Consider the following 24,501-nt stretch of genomic DNA (forward strand, 5'->3'; position numbering starts at 1 on the left):
ATACTCTCACCAAAATAATATATTCATTGAATATTCTGTGTATGTATATATATATATATATATATATATACACACACACACACGTGTATATTGAACATTATAAAACATATATATATATATATATATATATATATATATATATATATATATATATATATATATATATATATTGTACATTATAAAACAGCTTCACCCCTTTTCTTCTTTTAATAAGAATTAAAGTGAAGATTAAAATGAAATTAGCTGCAAGAGTTTTGCGTTGTGAAATTATTGTCATGACAATTGTCCTGCTAAAATTATCATTACTGTAATACAGAAATTAAATCATCCTGTCTGGACAATTTAAAAAAAAAAAAGTTTTATTATTATAATCAGTATATATAAAGTACAGTATAACAAAGTACAGTATAACAAAGTCTACCATTATGTATACTTGGTTTACAATGTAAATAGAATAGTTTTGTGTTACAGTAATGAGAATATATATTTTTTTCCCGCATTATTGTTGGCTAATAATTGCATGTGGAAATGTGCTTAATTGTCATGAAATAAATGCTGCAATGTGAAACACGTCAATGTTACTAAAACATGTTTCATCATCTTTATGTGAAATATAATTTATTTTTTATTTGGGGGTGAAATATGACCCAAGCATTTTTTGTGAGATTTAATAGCTTCAATTCCCCACCCATTTGATTACTGACAATTAATGATTGGCAAATGCAATAAATAAATGAAATACAATTTAGATCAAACTATATACAGGGAGGTAATAAAAACAGCAGCAAGGATGCAACAAGTGTGTACTGTTGTTTATTCTGTACAAAGCACTACAGCACAATTAAAATCTCTGACAAGGCAACACATTTTTTCCCCCTTTTGCTTGATAATTTGTCTGAAATATACTGAAGTGGAATGACTCTAGGAGCAGCATGAAAACTATTAAGTTAACAATTCTATACAGGAATACAGTAAAAAAAAAAAGGTTTAAATGCTGTTCAACATGAAGAAAACTTGATCAGTTAGACGGGGGTCAGGAAAATCAGAAGAGGGAATTCAGGAGTGTAGACAAGTAACAGGCCAAAATCATTTGTCCTATACATTAGCTTCACAAATGACGATAGAGGACTAGAAATATGAACAGTCTCAGTTCAAATTGTATGTTGATTTAACATGAAGTCACCAAATGCCAAAGACTGGGAGTGTTTACTTATCCAGATTGCAAAGTCTGTTACTTTCTTTCATATAGCTTAAATGTATAAAAACATATACAACATGATAAAACAGCTCATCTATTTGCTTATCTAACTAGACGCTTCTATAAGATTGCCCTGGTTGAGCGGCCCTGGTGTGAGTTGGGACAGGACTTCCTGTTTGTTTGCGTTTTGTAACTGTTGGATGCCGCAAGCGTTTAAAAAAATCACACAGTTCACCTTTGAATTCACAGCACAATTTACACCAGAGGATTGTGGGAATATCTGTCTCTTCGGTTGATATGATCAATTAAAACAGAGGAACACTTCCTTTGTAAATTGCATCAAGCTCTTATGGATTTTGTGACATTTGGCTAAGATTAATTCGAAGACATTTCTGGGGAAATTTCCTAAATTATCTCAAATAAATTACAAGCATTCTTGTAATGTTCTTTGTTTTAGCATGTGTTAGCAGGCAAATTTTGGATTATTATACAAAAGTTGCTTTAACAAAATGACAGTCTTGAAGTCTAAAGAAATTTAAACGGCTGGTTATAATACAATGTGGAAAAATACAGGATCAAGACACTGATATTTTAATTGTATTAAAGTGCCCCTATTATGCTATTTTAAAAGTTCCTAATTTTGTTTTGGAAGTCTCCTACAACATGCATCAAAGGTAAAAAAAATACTTTCGTAATATAGATTGCACATCACCACATTTTTCAATGATTCTCAAACGACTCGTCCGATGATTCAGTCTCTCTAAAAAATCCCTCCTTTCCGTAAGCTACTCTGCTCTGATTGGCCAAATGACCCACTCTTTTGTGATTGGTCTACCGCTAACAGCGTGTGTCGGAAATTGGCGTTGATTTTACCATATCAATCCGAGCACGAGTCCTAAGATGAAATATTAGAAGAACTAGTTATTCAACCCGAACCTCCATCACAAGGACGATTTGAGCAGGACGTTTCTCAGTGATACGCTACTTAGTCTGTCATACATTATGAGATGTTGCAACTGTAATTCCTCACCATCAGCATTAACAACTGTCTGTTCATCAACAAACCGATGTGTATTTCTAATTTATTGCAGTGCACAAGCAGGAACTGTATCTATAACAATCAATAACGATGCATACGTTAGCCAAGCATGAATGGCGGATGCAACATTAAAGTTTCGCTCCATCCTTTATCATCACTCAAAGTAGTAAGAACAATAGACAATCTGCATTAATGGACACAATTTTGCAAAGAAATACATTAAACAGCTATATTACACACTACATGAAAGGTAATATCTGAAAAAGCATAATAGGGGCACTTTAATTACCATCAACAAAGTATATTTCAGTTTTGATACAAATGCTTTGTATATGCGTACAGCCAAACACATAGCCTTTCAAAGTGTAATCAATTTGATAGCATATGCCAACATAGGCGGTTGACACGACCACTAGAAATGTTCACCTTTGTCTAATGTCCATTGCTATTTTTCCCTAGACCTTAACCTCTTCACACAATTGCTCATCAAGTTGCTTCAGAAGTTTGTTGTTCCATCTCTTACGTTTCCTTTTTTTTAACAGTTCGTCCCAGAGTTGCCACCTTGTGTACCAGATTATTAGTGTAAATAAAGTACACACGGTTACAAAAGCATGTGTACAGTACGTGTACTATGCTGAAGACGAAATTTACACCACACGCACTTGTATGCATATAGCGTTCGCATAAAAACCGAAGTATATTTTGGGCTTGAATACATCAACCACTTTCTCAATAGTAAAATTTAACCTTAGCTTATGTTCTGTACAATTTGCTCACAGAGCAAATATACAGAACAAATGAGTTTTGGTAACAGTACATATTATTTATAGTCATTATTATTTGACTCGATGAAGAAGGCAATGGCATTTCCATGGAAAAATATATTCCCTTCCCTCAATACTGTATCTTTATTCTCTCCATTGTTGCTTTTTTGTGATGCTCAACATCTTCCATAGTGTCAGATGTAGCAAGAAATAATAAGATGGCCGAAATCTCATGACGTCCCATGATGTTGTAACTTGATGGCGTTGTATGAAGTGGATACTGTTCAATCATTGTTTGAATCTTTTTTTCGTAAGCATTGTCATCTTCCTCAGTGCAGTTTGAATCAACCTCATGAAATCAGCAAGAGATTACAGAAGGAGATGCAAACCGTTTTGAGTCCCATCTTCAAGTATGTTGTAGTGATTGGAATTCAAAGTCCACCAGATACCCTCAGTGAAAGTTAGTGTGAGAAAACAAGAACATGGCTGAAAAGAGGTCTGTTTGGGAAATTTAAACCCCGGGTTAGTTTGCTTCGATAGTCAATGGATTAAACCTTCATACTTCGGTTTTCTTCTTTATCCTCAACCGTTCCGAATTATCTTGAGATACGCTCTTCTCACCATCCATTTCTAAGTGCATCAAACTCTCTTCCTCTTCTTCGTTTTCTTCTCCATAGGGAGAGATGGGTGAATATGCACAGTTTAAAGAGATGTTAAGTGGTGGAGGGCTACTGGGGGGGCTAAAGGAGACCTGAGGGGCTATATCAGGGGGAGAGGGAGCCTGCGGGACATCCATAGTGTTTCGGGTTGTGGTTTTGGTTTTGGCATCTCTGATGACGTTTATAGGGTACGGTGTGGCGAGTTCCCCGGGGCATTCCCGGATCTCGCCAGGCTCCAGGGGCTCGGGGCCGCAAGGGTCGTGCTCGCTGCATGACAATCGCCCATCCAGTTTGGATATGAAAAGCATGCCGTCCCGATGTTCGACACAATAGGAACTAGGGCACATCTCACAGAAGGAAGCTGCTTCCTGTCCACACAGGTCACACTGATGCCAGGGACACTCCCAACGGCCTGAAACGCAAAACAAGTTTCTCACTGAATCTCTGAAAATGTCTTGGCTACGTATGTAACTCTCGTTCCCTGAAGGAGGAAACGGAGACGACTGATAGGGAACGTCTCGATTATATATGTAATCCTCGTTCCCTGAAGGAGGGAACGGAGACGACTGATAGGGAACGTCTCGATTATATATGTAACATGTTATGATGATATGTAACATCGAACGTGACCGACTGAAAGGGAACTCTGCAACATTGACATTATTGAACTCCACTGAATCAACATTGAACTGACTAGAGCTGAATAATGACTTTATGGTCAGTGAGTGGCCTGTTTGAGAATACTTCAAGAAAGACTGACCTGCAGGTCTCTTGGTGAGATTGAGGCAGTCGGCATGGTAAACCTTAGGACAGCCTGGCCTCTTGCAGGACACAATCTGTCCTCCATCTCCACAGCTAAAGCACTCATCCTCCCGTTCCTTGATTACTTGCTGGGATTTGCGCTTCATCTGGGACCTCTTCTTCAGTTTACGGCCTTTATCATCTGATGGGGGGTTGTTCTGATAGGCACAGAGTTGATGTCTAACTACAATCACTTATCAAAGCAGAAAGGACCACTGAATTTGCAAGAATGCTTTGGATACTAACAACTTCATTGTGAAAATCGGACGGATTTACATTAGAAATGAATTGGCACCTCTCCAGAGTCCAGACCTTAAATTCATTGAAAGTCTTTGGGATGTGCTGGAGAAGACTTTACAGAGTGCTTGACTCTTGCATTGTCAATACACGATCTTGACCAAAATACATGCTGTGATGTTTCCATCAAGAGTTGCATCGGTTGGTCAAGATCTTGCATTGACAATGCAAGAGTCAAGCACTCTGTAAAGTCTTCTCCAGCACATCCCAAAGACTTTCAATGAATTTAAGCTCTGGACTCAGAGGTGCCAATTCATGTGTGAAAATGATTCTTCATGCTCCCTGCCAACCATTCTTTCACAATTTGAGCCTGATGAATCTTGACACTGTCATCCTGGAATATGGCCTTGATGCGTTTTCCTACATGGTTGTTTAAGAAATGAAAAGCTACACACTCCATCACTTAGGGTTAGAAGAACTGTTGCCAAACATATAACATGATAGAAACATAATAATCACTGCAATAATGATCCAGTCATAGACTCTTAAGCATCTGCCTATCCAAACAGCGACTTTTTGTTTTGGCCCGGCAGTGTATATTATTATATCAGACAAATCAATGATCGATCTATAACATTACGTTATACTATATAAAAGATCATCTGCTTACTTTTGGCCTCACTCCCAGGAATCCACTGCAATTCGATGCACCACACTTGCACACTGTCTTCCCATTGCCCAGACACTCAAGGTTATAGTTGAATGTTAACTCTGTGCCTTTAAAGAAAATGCACATCAATGTTTTTGCAAAAAGCGGTGTAAATGTGAGGCTTTACCACAGAGTCGTCTATATAAAAAGAATTTGACTTACCAGCAGGGATCTCTGTGAGCGCAAAGAGCCCAACACGTGTGTCTCCGTTGACCGTCCATTTTTGGGTCTCGCAGTTTGGCTGGCAACTGTGGTTCATAAAACGGGCTTCATTTCCCTTGGGCCCAGCATCAATAATTCGATCCTTCCAGAAACCACAAAGCAATTTATTCAGCTTCTATAACAGAAATCTTAGGAGACACTAGTGTTGTAGTTTTAGAACCTCACTTTGTCCAACGTAAGCATGTAGAAATTGCCGATATTGTTCTCCTGAGCGTGTTTAATCCGGGCACGGCATTCTTCCTCGTCAATCACCTCTCCAACATATTCGTTAACAAATCCTCCCTTGGGTCAAGCGTTAAAAACAAAGACTTGTTTAGAAAGCAGAATGGACATAATTATATCCACATCCATATTGGCTCTCTCTAGAGACATTATAAGGGGGAGGACTGAGATGGACTAATTGTTAAATATCTTTGGAAAAATTTGAATGCTCAATATGAAAAAAAGTCAGTCGCTTTTCAAAAGTTTGTTTACTCTAAAACCGAACACAGTTTTTGGTGTGATTACCGAAAGAGAAGCAAAATTATGATATTGTTGATTTGGAGCAATTAGCTTAGCAACATGCTAAGCGTTATACAACTGTGTGGTATATTATGTTTTCCGCATTCAACTCCATCTTGCGCACAGTTGAGCATGCAAATCCCTTCAGAGTATACTTCATTTATTGTGAGTGTGAATGGATACACTACGTAGTGGACCTTTGTTTTTGAGCAATTGTATTATGCGGACAGTTCTGGAACACGAACAAAGTAAGTATACTTTCGGGCTTTTGATTGTGTGGTCTGCATGAATGATGTTTGAGACACTGCCCATGAAGAACATTCAAAATCAGCTCACCTTTTTGATGTCGTGCACACAGCGCAGTCCCCAGCCGCGAGACAGTGTCCTGAAGATCTCCACCTGGCAGTACTGCCGTTTGGTGAAGCACTGGTTCTGGCAGCGCTCGCCTGCGGGACAAACCTGTGGGTGACATTCGTACAGAAGCATGCGGTTGATGCACTCTGAGTCCATACCGCAGGGGTTCTCGTCTGTCGCTTTGCAGTTGCAGCGGGGAATCTCCGAAAGGTCTGCTGAGATGATCAGAACTTTGCCAATTGGTTTGTTCACCTATTGGATTTAATCAAGATAAGATTACAACATACCATCGTAACATAAAGCTAGCGATCAATCTCATAGTGTGTCATGTACCTTAATATGTTTGTATGGTGGAGGTTTCTTGTAAATTTGTCGGTCCTCCTGGAGCTGCCGTAGTTCTTTCTCTGCCTGCAGTTCTTTGAACCTTAGAGCAGCTTCTTCCAAAGCTAAACCACATTGAACATTTTGAATTCAGACATTTTCATTTGATGACTGATTTCAGCTACACCAAGAATCATGTAAGACAACTAGGTTTTTACATGAGTTGTGTGTGCAAATGTCGCCTTCACGATTGCTAGGGTGTTTTGGATGGTTGCTAAGGCATTGCTACGAAGTCGTTAAGGAGTCGCACGTGTTTTTAGCCTATCAGCCTATATTAAAGATTTTTATAATTTATGGGTATCGGTCAATATTGTATATGTATTTGTACATTTCCCTATTTATGAATTTAAATGACCTTTGCCGTCATCTAACACTCACTTGTGTACTGTATAGTATTTTGAAAAAAGTGTTTTTGACTATAAAATGAAAGTCATTGTGGGCCAGTTTTGTTCTGGACCCTATTGACTTGACAGTTGACACATTCTTTAAAATATCTTTTTGTGTTCCAGTGAAAAGTCAAACAGGTTTGGAATGACATTAGGCAGATTTCATCCGGATAATGACAGAAGTTTCATAAAGTTAAAGTTAAGGTCCCATCCAGCTTGTTGGACTCTCTGGATCTGATCAGTTCCCTGACCCCAAAAGGTTTGTCTTGCTCATTGTTATAGCAGCTCACACCATGACTCCCTGCTGTTGTCTGACTTGAACTGGTCCCTCAAGAGTCAATCTAAACCTATCTGTCTATAAAGCCTTCAGAAAGATAGGTAGTCTATAAACAGTCTTCATGTATTTCACAACACTTTGTTCAGCTTGTAATTCTTATTAAGAGTGCCGTGGGTCATATTTCAGGATTCTTTACCATAGCAAAGTCTCTGAGATCCTGACACCTTGTACTTACTTGCAATACTAATGCAATACATGAAGACTGTTTATAGACAACATATCTGTCTATACTCAACATATCTTCAAAGACGTAGGTTGAGATTGACTCTTGAGGGACCAGCACCAGTTCAAGTCAGACAACAGCAGCGATGGCGAGGGAGTCGTGCTGTGAGCTTCTACTAACAATGAGCAAGACGGACCTTTCAGGGTAGGAGATGCACTTAAAATCAACTTCCAAAACTTACTGCCAGATTCTGGAAGATACATTCTTCAAACAGTGGTACTAGAGGATGTTGTGCTGGTCCCCCAAGAGTCACTCCCAACCTATCTGTCTACAAGGCCTGTAAAAAAACAGTCTTCGTGTATTTCACAACACTTCAGTTTGTGATTCGTATTTAGTGTGGGTCATGTTTCAGGATTCTTTACCATAGCAAAGTCTCAGAGATCCTGACACCTTGTACTTCTGGAGACTCCATGTAGGTTGCAGTTTTGGAAAATGGTGGAACTGGAGTCTAAAGGGTTCCTGATGGTTTCACACCTAATTATTCACTTTAATTCCAATTTATTTTGCAGTTAACGTGTCTTTTTCTTGGCCTGTTTTTGTATGACCCTGCTGAACCAATGAGCGTTTTGCTGTCCATTGGTCACGCCTTAATTTAGCAATTTCTATTATTGCATTAGTATTGCATCCTTCTCATGAGCATTTAATAATTTTTGACTTTTCACTGCGAGTTAAATCTCTTTTTTGGCCTATTTTAACTGTAAAAGAAAACCTGCTTAATAATTAAGGCGTTTTTCACTTCCAGCCTTCCTTAACAATTATATATCTCTTATAAATGATTAAATACAAAATTAATAGAAGTTATTCAGATTATTGTGGTTTGGAATTGGTCAAATGTGCTTGGAAAAAAAAAGTGATCAGAATATTAACTAGCATAATAATAATGCACGCACTGTAATTCACTTTAGCATTTGATTTTGTAGCAAAATTATTTTTTTATGTTTTATTTTACATTTGTTTTGTTTTAATATAGATGTTAACACCCGTTTTATCATTCACTGAGCTAAAAATGTTAATCTGATTGCTAAGAAAACGATAGGGCATTAGAAATAGCAGTACCAAAAGCAAGCAACAATAATTAGTTGCAGAAGATATACCTTTCTTATAGGTAGAGTCAACTCCCTTTCCCATTTTCTCTTTACTGTTGGCATCACCCTCCATGTAAGGGAAAACACGGGCTTGGTAAGTCCACAGGTAGTCATTAGAGCCGAAGAAAAGCACTGGGAACTCTCCGACATCGTGTCTCATGCGTAGGATATTCTCAGGAATGTTTTGGGGATTGCTAACTTCTGCCGGCCACCATCTAACAAAGAGTAGAGCAGAAACTGTTGTGTGCACTGACTGTACAAAACAGGAATGATAAGGGTCGGCTGTGTGCATGCTGACCTGTAGCGGCCCACTTTTACCCACACTACCTCCTTGTAGTGCGGTTTCTTTCCAGCACGACAGTCGTTGCAGTACCAGCTGCCTTCTGGCATGTCGATGTTGAGACACTCTCGGTGAAATGCTGCAGGACATGACTCACAACACAGCAGACTACCACCTGTAGAGGGAAGTGATACAGATACAGAGAAGAAGTGTTTCTGACAGGGTTTAATAAAGTGAGCTTCTTAGGGAAGTTCTTTTAAGCTGAATTGAATGAATTATCAAGGATTACTAAAGCCATTAATATAATGTAAATGATTTAGTGCACACACTAAAATCAGAAGTGCAAATTGTGTTTCAGCAAACAGCTGAATGAACCTTCTGAGCAGACGAAGCACCAGCTGACGTTGACATGCTCGTGGTTGCGGCAGCCTTTTCTTGGTGTGAAGTGGTTGGGACACACTATGTTGCTGTGGGTGAGTGTGACACTCCCAGCAGGAACGCAGTTATCGTTGGCGTGATATGCCACAGGGCATCTGATACAGCGGGTTAGCTGACCTAGACACAAAATACAGAGAATTTCATAATAAAAGCCCCCACTTTTGAAAAATATGTGTTTTAGATGGTGAACACTAAAGGCCCTGATATACTCACAAGTTTGAAATACGTGACCAGCGATAAACTGTTAGCGAACATCTGACGCCGCCCACACTTCTAAGAGCGACGGTTAGATGAATATGTAAATTTGTGCAGCTCGCTTTCTTCTCAATTACAAAATAAACACAACAATTTATTTTTTATTTTTTATAAAGCATAAGAAAAGCATCTGATCATAGCAACGTGGATATGTTTGTATTCGGCTCTAGATTTTGACAGGAAAGAAGGTGGAGACTCCGCGCACACCTGCCTATAGAGTGGTTCAGGTATGACGTCACTTTATAGGCCAACCGGCAGTTAGCATCACACTAGTTCCCTCGACAAAAACCCAATAGGATGTTCCCATAGGCTTTTGGATTATCGCTATTAAAAACAAGCTCTGAGACCAACAAAAGTTTATGATACTTGCATGTTTTGTCCATCAAGATTATTATCACAGATGAACACAACTTTTATGATTTTACTAACTTTTAATAACTTTTACAACTTTTATGGCAGTCGCCAGAAGTAAAAAGCAAAAGGTAGGCTATATACGAACTACACCACAGTCCCACAAATTCAACGTCATCATCATTAAGCTTCCCACAACTCTTTCAGTTTTTATAACCATTTTCCCAGAACGTTTGAGTTAGAATAGTTTTTAAGAGCACAATTATAAGCATAATGATGTAAAAGCAGACTGAGTTTACCTGTTCAGCGATGACGTTTAATCTCCTCGACAGCCTCTGTAGTCACATTTAGCCACTTGTTAGCAACTGCCTTTTTCAAGACAGGTAACAGCTTCAAAAAACCACAAGTGGGGTAATAATACTGATGTATTTTATGTCGTAGAATAAAACGTGAAAGTGTCTTGAGCTTGTGTTCTCCACAGACCTTATTTCAGCCATTTAACCAAAACCCCATTCAAAAAACCCATTGACTTCGGGACGATGGAACCGGAAGTGCTAAAATGCTAAAACTCGCTTCCGTGTTTTGGCCTACAAAGTGATGTCATACTGTACCTGTACCACTCTATTACGTAATCGCCACGGACCAATGATAGTACTAAGGTGTTTTCCAGCTGGTGCAAACTTTTCTGGAAAGTTCGCTTTGGCAAGCTGTTTCGAACTCCCTAAATGACCTTCGTTTTGGCCTGAATTTATTCGAAATGACGTCGCAGCAGTAGTCATTTTCACTTGAAGTATATCGGAGCCTTACCATGGTGTAATTTCTTTTTTTTCTTTTGTGTGTGTCAGGTGAAATTAGATATTTAAATGTACATGCTAATTTCCTTTAGTTTTTAAATTTAGATTACCTTTGCCACTCACTTGAAGTGAATCTTTAAAAACACTAAAAAATACTGTTAAATATAATACTTAGTAAATCTCAAAATTAATATAATTTTTTCATATTGTACATTATAATGTTGTGATGCACAAATTCACCTAATTCAAATGACTGATTTTATTTTATAAGCATTTCATTTTAAAATGATTTGGACAAAATAGCAAAGAATTTTCATATCGGCCACAACATGAAATAATCATGGGCTTATCTGTATTGTTAATATTCTGGTCAATACAGCCCATGAATATTTCATGTTATAATAATATCGGTATACCTAGTTTGCAAGATAACATCCTAATGCTGATTCGTACTGGTCCAACAAACACAGCATCCATGATGTTGCCATGATGACGAGATAACTCACCTAATAACAACTTTATTGGACCCACACTTTATGTTCTGAATCTTACATATGTAAAGATATTGCTGTTCCCAGGTGGAATTGTTTTTTTTAAGGCAGGGGTCATCACCTGATCTAGCACCTAACTGCTCTAAGCACAACAAACCTTTAGATATGGACGGATTGGTAGGGTTTGTGATGAAACACGACAGGCAGACGTGGAGAGGGCAACGAAAGGCCCGGTTCAGAGGTACAGTGGGTGCATGGCTGGCAGCGCACTCCCCATGGTAGAACTTCCCACATCCAGGAAGCATACAGCGCCTGACGTCCTCACCCAGGCTCTTACAAGCAAAGCATGAGTGTATACCTATTCAAATATTCACAAAGCCAGCTGTCAAAAACTGTAAAAAAATTTCAAGTCAAATTGTTGGTTTGTGAATTATGAAGCAGGCACTCACCAGACGTGCACTCCTGACATAAAAATGTTCCTGTGGGAGGCTCGTTCAGACCAGTGCATTGTGGGTGGAATGCCCCACAGCATTGCCCTTCGCACAGAAGGAGATCTCCCTGCTTCTCACATGCCTTCAGAAACAGCAGAGGAGGAGGTCATTGAGGGATTGTCTAATATACCATAGCTATCGACAACTGAATTTAGTGAATTCATATTTCAAATGATAAATTAATTTGCTAAAACATCCCAAGATCAAGATCACTTCTTTGAAACATCTTAAAGGATAGTTCACCCAAAAGTGAAAATTAGCCCATGATTTACTCACCCTCAAGTCATCCTAGGTGTATATGACATTCTTCTTTCAGACGAATACAATCGGAGTTATATTAAAAAATGTCCTGGCTCTTCCAAGCTTTATAATGGCAGTGAATGGCTGTTTCTGTTTTGAAGTCCATAAAAGTGCATCTATCCATCATAAAAGTGCATCTATCCATCATAAAAGTGCATCTATCCATCATAAAAGTGCTCCACACGGCTCCAAGGGGGTTAATAAAGGCCCTCTGAAGCAAAGCGATGAGTTTGAGTAAGAAAAATATTCATATTTAAAACTTTATAAAGTAAAATTCTAGCTTCAGGCCAAACGGCCATACGCAGTCTACTTGCGCCTAAAGCGCAACTTACGCAACTTGTAACGTCGGAAGTAGCGTAGTGCGTCATGGCGTAGCGTAAATATCAGCAGTACGTCACATTACTCGCATAAGTTGCGCTTTAAACTTAAGTCGAATCCGTATGTTCGTTTGGATATTGGGTATATGGATATTTTTCTTACACAAACACATCGCTTCGCTTCAGAAGGCGACAATTTTCATTTTTGGGTGAACTATCCCTTTAGTCTGAAATATAGTTATAATTTTTTCCGATTGATAATGTCATTTCATTTGACACTGTCATTTTTTTATGATTAAATCTTATGGGCTGCGTCCGAAAACTTAGGCAGCTGACTTGTTGCCTAATCAGACAAGGACTTTATAGGCAGCGTTTGCGCATGAAGGTACCTCACAAAACTCATTTTGGACAGACTTCTGAGGCAGTGGAAAGCACAGGATTGTGGGATATCAAAGGCAGTGAAGGATACATCTATGCTGCCTTCAAAAATCGATCAGATGAAGGTATCTCAGGAGAGAGGAAGTTAAGCTAACATTGGATTCGGACGTGCCTTGATGCCTCCCGACCCTGGAATGCATCCTCCGAAAGCAGCATTTTTAAGTTTTCAGACTGAGCCTTTGTGAATCAACAGACTTCTGTCTGCGTGACATTTGCTGGACTTCACCAATCAATTAGCCCGCTTAAACCCCGCCCCTTTCTTAGGGAAAAGGAACAATATCACTGGATCACTTTCAGAGTGATTTGTTGGACAATTAATGATAAATAAACCTTGCCAGCCAATCAGAATTCACCTGACTTTAAAGAGCTTGAGTATTTAACGCAGCAGACGACATAACTGTTATGCTTCAACATCGTTCTTGATGTAAACGGGCCTCAACACACCTACCTGACACACATTTTCCTTGAGTAAGATGCTGCCACCGTTCTCCTCTGAGAGTCGTTTATTATCCGAGAGTCCTTCATCAGATTGTGGATTTTCTTCTCTTTCAGAACACAAGCCATAACTAGATTCAAACATCTGAACGAAATGCCAGATATTCCGGTTAATTAATTAAATGAGCATTTAAAAAGACTGATTCATTTTCATTGAATTCTCTGGCTGATTGAATTGGCTGATTAGAAGCAGTTGTATAGGTGAAGAAATAATAAAAGACTGTTCTTTTTACTGACCTCTGAACTTGAGCATCTGAGAGCTTCTGAGTCATCCGCTGTTGATTCTGGGTCAACTGTATGAGGCATTGCAGGGGCAACTTTTATCTCCATCTCTGTGCTTTTTAGTATTGGGTCAGTTGGTTTGTCGATGGACTCGGAAGACAGCTTGTTCTTACTTTTTGATGATTGTTGTCCCATTCCTTCGTTTACAATACAATTACAGATTGTAAACCAAAAGACAACTAAGGCACCGAATAAACTTATAAAAAATAATAAAGTTCAGTGGCAGCATATGCCAGATCTTCTAGAGCTTAAAACATCATTTTAAACTAGATTAGATTATTGTTGAAAATGTAACTGATGGACATACATCTTTTAGTACAAAATTAAATGACCTGGGGTGCGTTTCCCAAAAGCATCATTAGCCAACTATGGTCGCAAGTTCCGTCGTTATCAGCATAGTTCAACGAGTCTGTGTTTCCCGAAAACATGGTTCCAACGAACATTCGCAAACAGCATCAAAAAGTTGTGTAGTTAGAACGACAGCTCTGACCTCTTGTTTGCATGTCGTATGGACTTAATAAACCCTTATGTGGACCAAAATAAGCAAGATGACATTCAGTACAATCTATATGTTTTATTTTAAATACATACAAATATCATTGACATCTTTTAGTTTGTCAAAAGATTTAAAGCACCGTTTCTGAAGAGTGTGCATGTGCATACGTGCTCTAGTACGTAAGAATGAGCCTATGATTGAATCTGGAAACAAAGCAAAATAACTGAGAAATTTTCAGATGCCATGTTAATTTATAGCAAAAAATCTAGCATTAATTCGATTTCAAACGGATTCATTTAAATAAATTATCACTCCATCGCCTGCGTGACATCATTAACCAATGTGGTTGAACGGCAAATTTGCGTCAATACGGTTTCGGGAAACTATTAACTAGCTATTTTTTCTTCGGCAATGCATCGTACTATGGTAGTTAAGCATCGAGTTACATCATTGTACGGGAAACGCAACCCAGGGATGCATGTTCGGAAAACGTGGCCCCTTGAATTGTGTCTGATTGTTGGCTATGTCCCTAAAATAATGAAGCAGTCCAATATATTAATATTATGATTTTAATAAAATAACAGAGTTTTGAAAGCAGTCAAACCTAATCTTGTAGATTGTCCAGATGAGCACATCTTCTGTGACTTCACCTGTGAATGATAATGCTATTAGCCCAATTTCCCTTTGTCCTTATGTCATTAGACTAAACTAACTAGACTAAAATCACAAAAACATTTTTTTTTTTTTATAACAATTATTCTTTATCTAGTTATCTATCAAAGTGAACTGTTTTTTTAAATAGTACCTTTCTTTTAGGCATGAGAATTGGTTCAGCTTCAATGGAGCTTTCTAGAATCTTTTTGGTGGGTTTCCGTTGTCTCTTTGTGCTTAGACACACACCATCACCTATTCAAAATTATGAACAATCATTTCTTTTTGACTGTAATTTTGTTCTGATAAAAAGTCATGAATATAGTCAGCCCTAAAACAATAAATAAACTAAAACATAGGGGGAAAAAGTGGTTCTGGCTTGCACTAGGGTCTACATACAGTGGGTACGGAAAGTATTCAGACCCCCTTAAATTTTTCACTCTTTGTTATATTGCAGCCATTTGCTAAAATCATTTAAGTTCATTTTTTTTCTTCATTATTGTACACACAGCACCCCATATTGACAGATTTTGATTGACAGAATTGTTGACATTTTTACACATTTATTAAAAAAAGAAAAACTGAAATATCACATGGTCCTAAGTATTCAGACCCTTTGCTGTGACACTCATATATTTAACTCAGGTGGTGTCCATTTCTTCTGATCATCCTTGAGATGGTTCTACACCTTCATTTGAGTCCAGCTGTGTTTGATTATACTGATTGGACTTGATTAGGAAAGCCACACACCTGTCTATATAAGACCTTACAGCTCACAGTGCATGTCAGAGCAAATGAGAATCATGAGGTCAAAGGCACTGCCTGAAGAGCTCAGAGACAGAATTGTGGCAAGGCACAGATCTGGCCAAGGTTACAAAAAAATGTCTGCTGCACTTAAGGTTCCTAAGAGTACAGTGGCCTCCATAATCCTTAAATGGAAGACGTTTGGGACGACCAGAACCCTTCCTAGAGCTGGCCGTCCGGCCAAACTGAGCTATCGGGGGAGAAGAGCCTTGGTGAGAGAGGTAAAGAAGAACCCAAAGATCACTGTGGCTGAGCTCCAGAGATGCAGTCGGGAGATAGGAGAAAGTTGTAGTAAGTCAACCATCACTGCAGCCATCCACCAGTCGGGGCTTTATGGCAGAGTGGCCCGAAGGAAGCCTCTCCTCAGTGCAAGACACATGAAAGCCCGCATGGAGTTTGCTAAAAAACACCTGAAGGACTCCAAGATGGTGATAAATAAGATTCTCTGGTCTGATGAGACCAAGATAGAACTTTTTGGCCTTAATTCTAAGCGGTATGTGTGGAGAAAACCAGGCACTGCTCATCACCTGTCCAATACAGTCTCAACAGTGAAGCATGGTGGTGGCAGCATCATGCTGTGGGGGTGTTTTTCAGCTGCAGGGACAGGACGACTGGTTGCAATCGAGGGAAAGATGAATGCGGCCAAGTACAGGGATATCCTGGATGAAAACCTTCTCCAGAGTGCTCTGGACCTCAGACTGGGCCGAAGGTTCACCTTCCAACAAGACAATGACCCTAAGCACACAGCTAAAATAACGAAGGAGTGGCTTCACAACAACTCCGTGACTGTTCTTGAATGGCCCAGCCAGAGCCCTGACTTAAACCCAATTGAGCATCTCTGGAGAGACCTGAAAATGGCTGTCCACCAATGTTTACCATCCAACCTGACAGAACTGGAGAGGATCTGCAAGGAGGAATGGCAGAGGATACCCAAATCCAGGTGTGACAAACTTGTTGCATCTTTCCCAAAAAGACTCATGGCTGTATTAGATCAAAAGGGTGCTTCTACTAAATACTGAGCAAAGGGTCTGAATACTTAGGACCATGTGATATCTCAGTTTTTCTTTTTTAATAAATGTGCAAAAATGTCAACAATTCTGTGTTTTTCTGTCAATATGGAGTGCTGTGTGTACAATGAGGAAAAAAATGAACTTAAATGATTTTAGCAAATGGCTGCAATATAACAAAGAGTGAAAAATTTAAAGGTGTCTGAATACTTTCCGTACCCACTGTATGACCATTGCATATGGTAAAACAATGGGATGGAATTGTTTGAAAAATATTACAGTATTTTTCCAAACAGTCATAAAATTTGTGAATTTCTTCATAATTATGTAAACCTTCAGAAAAAGCTACTCACCAATGGCCAAAGCATTTTGTCTTTGAAGCTGCTCCCTATGGCAAAGTTCAGCACATGGTGATGGGATAGTTTCTGGAGGTGGAGTTAGCGTGTCAACAGACAACACTTGACTCTCTTGACATGGCGTGGTATTTATTGAAGGAGTGCTCCGAGAAATGTCTTCTGGAGGAGGGGTCTGTAACTCTGGCAGGGGCCTCGACACAACTAGTTCTGTTACCTGAGGATTCTGTATACTTTCGCCAGATGTTTTCTCCAATGGACCACTGCAATTGTGCTTTTCGACCTATTCAGAAGTTTAAAAAAATTGTCAGAATGTTAAAGCGAATTACACAATACAGGATAACTTCCACATCCAACTTGAACTTGATTAGCTAGCATAAACTTAGCTACCTTAGTAAACGACTCAGGTTTCTTTTTTGCTTTCTTCTTAGTAGAAAACAATTGATCGTATTCCTCTGTCCATTCTATGAGTCTTTTGCTAGGTTTTCGAATACGTTTACATTCTGTAAAAAGCACAAACATTTTTGAGCCCACTTAAAAATTTACTCAATCTTTAGATGATATTAGCATTGTCTACCTTACCTGTAGGGGTGTCATTTTTTTGAGAGTTGGCTTGAGTGTTTTCTAATGCATTGATGGAAGTTGCCTTCTCGGGCACAAAAGAAAAAGACTTATCAATGCCACCCACCAAAACTTCACAATTTTCTGAGGGTAATCGTTTTGTCTCTTGAATACAACCTCCTTCGTCTGCATGCAACACTTTGTTATTGACTTGGTCAAACTTTTGCCAACGCTTTTTGGGCACATTATCTGAGAACTTAGCTGAGGTCTCTGGTTCCTCTGAGGGCAGGTGAAGCTCAGATATCAGTTTGTCAAATGAATCTTTGGAGTGGATGTTTGATGTGACCACAGTGGTTTTCTTTTTCGAACTATTTTTTTTACTGTGTCTTTGAGCATTTTTTGAAACTGTAGGGTTTAGATGATTTTCCGGGATACTATTTGTCCCAGACTTCAGCTTCATCTTCTTCCGTTTGGATGTGATTTTGCCTAATTGACATTTTTCTGTAACTACTGTGTTCACTGTGGTCAGCTCATCCTTCACATTCGGAATCAGTGATGGCTCCTCTTTAATAAGTTCATTTTTGGGTAACGGTTCTATTATCAATGCTGTTCCATCGTTTTCCCGGCTATCGTGCATATCCTTGAGCATCATTAGGAATGTGCTAAACTTATAGTTTGCATCAGGATGAAACGACAGAGGCTGGCCACTGTGTTCATTTGCTAGTGATTTGAAGGTTAATTCTTTCATGTTCTCCATATCTTCCACATTTAAGCACAAAGATGGAGTAGAACTAGAAGATAAATCAGAAATGTGACTCTCTTGTTTGAATTTGGATGAATGAAAGGCAACAGGTGCTTGAGATATCAAAGAAGTTTCATCTTCAGATTTGACTGAATGTTCATTGTCTTTACAACTTTCAAGATCAGATGATAGCTGGGTGCGTGTGCTAAAGTTTGAGTCTTCTTTCTGATCAAGGCTTGTGGTAGTGTGAATCTTCTGTGAAGGGCCATTGTTGTCTACATCTGTTGTTTCATGTAATGTAAAGTCAGAAGAAGACACACAATTCCCTATTTCAACATTTGAGGTTGACTCTTGGTTTACCAGTTGTTTTTTCATCCACTCTTCCTCCTCCATTGCCTTCAGTGCTCTCGTCATCAGGCGACTACTTGCCGGAAGGCACTTGACTCTCCTACCAAGAGCTTTCCTGGCTTCGGTTGATAGATGTTCAAGTCCGGTGATTTGATTGTCCTTGGATTTCATGCTTGCTGAATCTGGCATCTTAATTTTACAAGATACCTTCCCAAAAGAACAATTCACAGATTTAATTCCAGCACGACCGAGTCCCCCATTGACTTGACCTTTCCCTGTTTTACTGAACCAAAGGCCACCCTGGTTCTCCACATTCTTTTTAATTTCTTTGTCATTTGTAATGGGAAGCTGACTTGGGGTTGAGTTTGATTGTTTGATATTTGATATTCGCTCAGAGCTTTTGGGACATCTGCGGATCTGTGGTACCGAATCAATGTCAGAGTAGGGACTGTCCAACCCTTCCATAATCTTATCCTTCTCATAATGAAATTCCTCAGAAGGTTTCAAATGTGTTGACGACTTTCTTTGTTTCTTTTTGTTTTTAGACCCCTGATTATGTGGTAAGGTGTTCAGGTGGTCTTTCTGTGTAACTGTCCCATTGCTCAGAAGACTAATGTTGGGTAATTCCACTGGCACAGACACTTTGTTTTCTGTGTTATTTGTGGTTCCTTCAGATATCGTTTTGAAGAAGTCTGAGCATGGAGTGGTGACCCTTGGTTTCTCCAGGAGAAGTGCTTCTGCTTCAACCACACTAGCTCTCCAAGAGTTCAGAAAACGCTTGGGTATCTGCAAAGTAACCCAAGAGTAACAATTTCACAAGGGTTTTAAAAAGGTCACAATATCCATTTTACTGAAAGGATGTTTCAGAAATTACAGAGTGTCTGACGTTTTCATCTTGTTGGCGTCCACTTCCTTTCACAAAAGGGAGATTGTTAAACTGATATCCACCCACAAATATATGAGTAGATCGCTCAGGAACCCATGCTCGTTCTTCAGGTTCCCCAAATGTCTTGAGGAAATACTGATGATTGGTCCTATCTGGTGGCTCTGAAACACAATCGCACAAAGCAATTCAAGGAAGGACAATACACATTCTTGTGGGTGGATTGTGTGGAAAAAAAGCGACTGAAAAGTTATGAATCTGGTTCATGAAATGATGAAGGGACATCTACAGTATGGCTTCTGTGGTTGTGTACTTACCTTTAATTCTGTGGTAAACTCCCTCAACTGGGTGAACAGTCACCTGACAGGGCCACCATGGTCTACGGTTGAATTTAGCCCATATAACTTCACCCTCCAAATATTTCACTGGTGGTAGAGCCTTTCGTTTCGTTTTTTTTGTCTGCTGGTAGACATCATATATAAATTAGGTTAATTATGTTAAAAGAATATGTAAGAACATAAAATAATATAGGCCTACAAGAAAAAAAAAAATTATCCATCCCACACCACAGTATTTTAAATCCATTCACTGAGCGTTTAATTTTTAGTCTTTTTTTGCTATTGGTTAAGTTTTTATATTCATTGTTAGCCTATGTGATTGTTTTCATTTTTCCCTTTTCATGTATCTCTTTACCTAATTAACTTTCTATATTATTTATTTTAATATTTAAAGTGCCATATGTTTTTTAAATCCCTTATATACCCGACAATCATGCCAATAAAGTTTTGACTTGATGACTATAAATGAGACATAAATAGACACAACTAATTACATGTTTATAATTATGCCTATTTACTAATGTAGTTTAGTAATTACTAGCCGAAAAGAATAAATATTATAGCGTAATATGTTAAATAACCGTAAAGTGAACTTCATATAATCCCCTTAAGTGTGCCTAGAAAAATAGTCATATGCTAAGTAGCCTATATCAATCCATCACACAGAAATGGATATAATTTCAATTAGCCTAATAGGCCTTTAATAGGCTAAAATAATGTAATATAATATAATAAAATATATTAATATATATATTCATGCCGCATTAAATATTAATGCATATAAATATTAACGCATATAATATTAATGCCGCATTGTCTGTCATTTTTAATTCAAAATAAAATGTTTATTAATAATATCCGTTTACAGGTTTGTTTACACATTAAACTCATGGCCACAAGAAGTAGATGTCGTTCCTTCAACATAAGAAGTCGTGGTCACAAGAAAAATATGTTGTTCCCTCATCATAGGATCTCGAGGCCACGACCGGTCACCATACAAAAATATTTAATAGGATTTATTCAATTTTTTAGCATGTACGTTTTATGAGCATATTTTTTATAAATTATCAACTATATTATTTTATTAATAATTAAACATATTAATAACTAACATTATGTATATTGACATGGTCCTAATTTTAAAAGTTTGCAGAACAGCTGATCTCTTCGTATGAAGAGATATCTAATAATATTGGTGGTAGTTTGATGGTGAACTTGCCATTACAATCCTGGCAGGCCTGCTCACATGAGAAGAAAGCCCACAATCACTTTTAGACTTGTCTTCAAAGACGACTTCTTTCCCCAAGGATGAGCGAGCCTTTGAAATTTTGCTTCTAGGCTTGACATCCAATTTTGTCTTTAAATTTGTATTTGTTGTATGTTCTCTTGTTGAGCCACACGAGGCTCGTTCCAGCCGAGACACTGTCTCTGGATCCATAACTTCATCCTCGTCCTCGTCTTCAAACAGAATTGACTCAAAGTGCAGTCCATTTGCAAATGGACTGGATGAGTCCAGACTAAAATCAGGGCTGGGTGGGGACGTGCAGCTGTCAGTCACAGCTGCATCCATTTTGAGACAGATGTGTTAATAACTCAGTCTGGCTACAACACACCAATCTGAGTTATTTGTGCACACATAGTTCCATAAGCCTCCAAGGCTTTTCTAGCGACAAATATGAGTAAACTACTTAAGTTTTTAACCCATGGACAGGTGAGACAGGAAGGGCCAGGGTCAAAGCCAAGTATCTGTCTGCCAATGGGTGACGTTTTCCATATACTGTCAAGCAGATCCAGCACCTGTGAACAAGTACACCAATGTGTTGAATTAATGAGAGTAAGCATGTGACCGAATCATACCGGCACTGCTCCATTATCTGAAAAACAAATTTGTATATACATATACTGTAAACATTCACTTCATCATCACTTCCTCTGTAAGAGTACAAATCTTAAAATGAAATAAGTAGACAAATATAAATTGTGCTTCTGTGTGGATTCGCAAAAAAAAAGAAAAAAAGAATGGTAATAGTAAAGCCAAGCTGGCAACAAGTGCCCAGCACTGTTGTTTGCAAGTTTATGAACCTTTAGGAAATTTTGCAAAAAATGTAGACCTAAATTTGCGTCACATCTTCATCTAAACCTTTTAACTACATAAAAGGAGAATGTATTATATATTTTAATATAATTGCATCTTTTCACTTGTTTATTAAGCCTAATCCAGTGTTTGGTTTTCTCCAACTCTAATGGTTCATTAACACCAAAAGGCTCTTTTTTGGCTCATCTGTCCACAAAACATTCTTCCATTAGTCTCATCCACGTGGACTTGGTCAAATTTTAGACTAAAATGTGTCTTGCTGCCCTGTCTCAATAGTCTAGCTGATGGTGGACAAACACTGACCGGAAGATCTGTAGATGTTACTCTGAGGTTTCTCCTTGAATATTATATGTCCTGCTTTTGGAGTGATTTTTTCAGCTGATATTTTTTTCTTGGTAGAGTAAGAGAGTCCATTTGTATTCTCTATAGAAATAGTTTTGCAACCTTTTCCAGCCTAGTAAGCATCAACAACTTTTTTGACAGGAGACCCAGGTTCATGTTCATTCAGTAATTTGAGGCTGTCAAACTCACACTTGATTTTTATCTAATTATTTAAAACACCTCCTCCAATTCACCCCTATTATTATATGAACTATTGAATTATTATAATATAATTTTAGATGTTCCTTTCTCCAAAAAAAGGATATTTTCACCTGCATCATTTTGCTCAATAAACAAGTGAAATATACTAAATAAGTGAGTAATCATTCATTTAATTGGATTCTCCTAGTTGAGATATAGGACTTAAACGGAGGTTTGTTTACATTATAGTGGAATTTTATATTAAATTCTTAAGCGTTTACAAAGTTTCTAGCGCGACTGAACGTTAGGAACGGATTAATTACGTACTGCTTAGTGCTTACTATTCCGAGTAGGGGAAGTATGGTGTTCCATTTCGAACATTCTCCATAACACAGGAACGCAGGAATGATAGCGGGCGCACATATATAACAGAGCGAAGAGTGAACTCTGACACATGATTCACATAAAGAAGTATTATATGAAGAGATACAATAGTGACATGCATGTAAAAACTGGCAGCGCTGTGCTCATTGTCACGCGTGCTAATCTCATTAATATTTATGAGCTATTATTTTAATAATATCTCTCTCCCGAACAAACATCTGAGTTCACAGAGTTGCACCGGATATTTCGTTATTTTAAAACATATAAAACGTGATGCCTAAGGAAACACCGATGGAATCTTACCATTTAAATGTTGGCCAGTGTTATTCATATTGACAACTCTTCGTTTGCGCGCGTGAAATGACCCTTTTTCCCAAATTGTGAAAGTGGATCAAGAAAATCCCAGCCGCAGCTGCAGTAGTAGGCCAGAGAACCTGAGAACACATTCATGCTATCATCATCACTCTACCCCTTCAATATAAAAACACATGCACTATAACACTCACACCGAGAGGAACCTTCCCAGTGCGCGATGTCTGAGTCACAACGTACCTCTGCGTTACGATGCGGACGTTGTACTTTTCATTTTCAATGATTATGGTTTCCTTGCTGTCGACCTGCCCCTGGTTCTGTTTCAAGCCCGTGACTGTATGTGTCTAAGAACAGCAGCCAATCGGCACGGCAACCCAACCCCTTGCGAGAGGAGCTCTTCTCAACTCCTGTGCTTCACTTTATCCCAAAACACAATTAAACATTTCAAAACGCTCAAATGTATGCTTAATCGAACATTTGGCGTCCTTTTAATATTTTTTATATGTTAAGATATATACTGTGCTTTTGTAACGGACATTTCTACCCTTAAGTGGTAGGCTTTCCTTTAAGTGACATAAAATCCTATTCTGAAATAAACGCAAATTTAACACAAACACTCGGAAGCGTATGCAAATACGCGATTATGTTTAAGTTTCAGCGCTCTTGATCATTCAAGATGGAGTCTGGTGTGTGCTGGCACAGGCCACAAAGTGTTAAATTTCGATTTGAAGTAAGGCTTTTATACATTCAAGAAGTTGTGACTCGTCTTTAAACGACGCTTTTTTAACATTAGAGTTGATAAAAATGACAGTGCGCGTGAAGACGCACGTGCGTTCAGCAATGCTGCGCTATAAAAATGGCTTATATGTACAAATGTATAGTAGGTAGTCTACTAAGATTTTGTGTAATAAACAAGACACACATAAATATCGCTGTCAACGCATCACAACGCACATCTAACATATGGAAACGACACCGAAACCGTGTTGATCCTTATGTTTGGACGTGTGAATATATAAACAGCGCATTTGTTTTTCTCTGCCGTGTATTTATTTATTTAATTTTGTCTGAGGAGAGAGAAAATGGAGGAGTCCGACATCATCTCATCGACTGTGGCCGAGTTTAATGTCGTGTGAATGTGACACTAGAGCGCTTTAATACGACGAGCATGAGCTTT

General features: G+C 38.5%; 1 protein-coding gene across 1 annotated transcript; it reads right to left on the minus strand.

The window, feature by feature from the left end:
* Positions 1-803: 803 nt before the first annotated feature.
* Positions 804-23,683, minus strand: nsd1b (nuclear receptor binding SET domain protein 1b). Its single transcript, XM_084136636.1, has 24 exons — positions 23,565-23,683; positions 23,316-23,446; positions 21,231-21,808; positions 19,991-20,132; positions 19,665-19,837; positions 17,722-19,576; positions 17,530-17,642; positions 17,140-17,422; positions 15,130-15,230; positions 14,929-14,974; positions 13,784-13,965; positions 13,500-13,631; positions 11,955-12,078; positions 11,663-11,863; positions 9,552-9,731; positions 9,195-9,351; positions 8,906-9,111; positions 6,818-6,930; positions 6,467-6,736; positions 5,795-5,911; positions 5,570-5,711; positions 5,369-5,475; positions 4,421-4,619; positions 804-4,072 (listed from the first exon to the last, which is right to left on the minus strand). The coding sequence occupies exons 3-24, from the start codon at positions 21,579-21,581 to the stop codon at positions 3,558-3,560; spliced, it is 5,709 nt and encodes a 1,902-aa protein (XP_083992762.1). The 5' UTR covers positions 21,582-21,808; positions 23,316-23,446; positions 23,565-23,683; the 3' UTR covers positions 804-3,557.
* Positions 23,684-24,501: the final 818 nt, after the last annotated feature.

Source organism: Abramis brama (assembly GCF_963993115.1).
Source record: "Abramis brama genome assembly, chromosome: 15".
Classification (NCBI taxonomy): Eukaryota; Metazoa; Chordata; class Actinopteri; order Cypriniformes; family Leuciscidae; genus Abramis; species Abramis brama.

Bases quoted from the DNA above. Each gene is read 5' to 3' on its own strand.
- nsd1b (XM_084136636.1), bottom strand. From the start codon at position 21,581: ATGGATGCAGCTGTGACTGACAGCTGCACGTCCCCACCCAGCCCTGAT. The intron at 9,112-9,194 runs GTCAGCATGCAC...ACTCTTTGTTAG, and splicing joins GTAAAAGTGGGCCGCTACAG to ATGGTGGCCGGCAGAAGTTA. The intron at 5,912-6,466 runs GTGAGCTGATTT...GCTTGACCCAAG, and splicing joins GTGTGCACGACATCAAAAAG to GGAGGATTTGTTAACGAATA.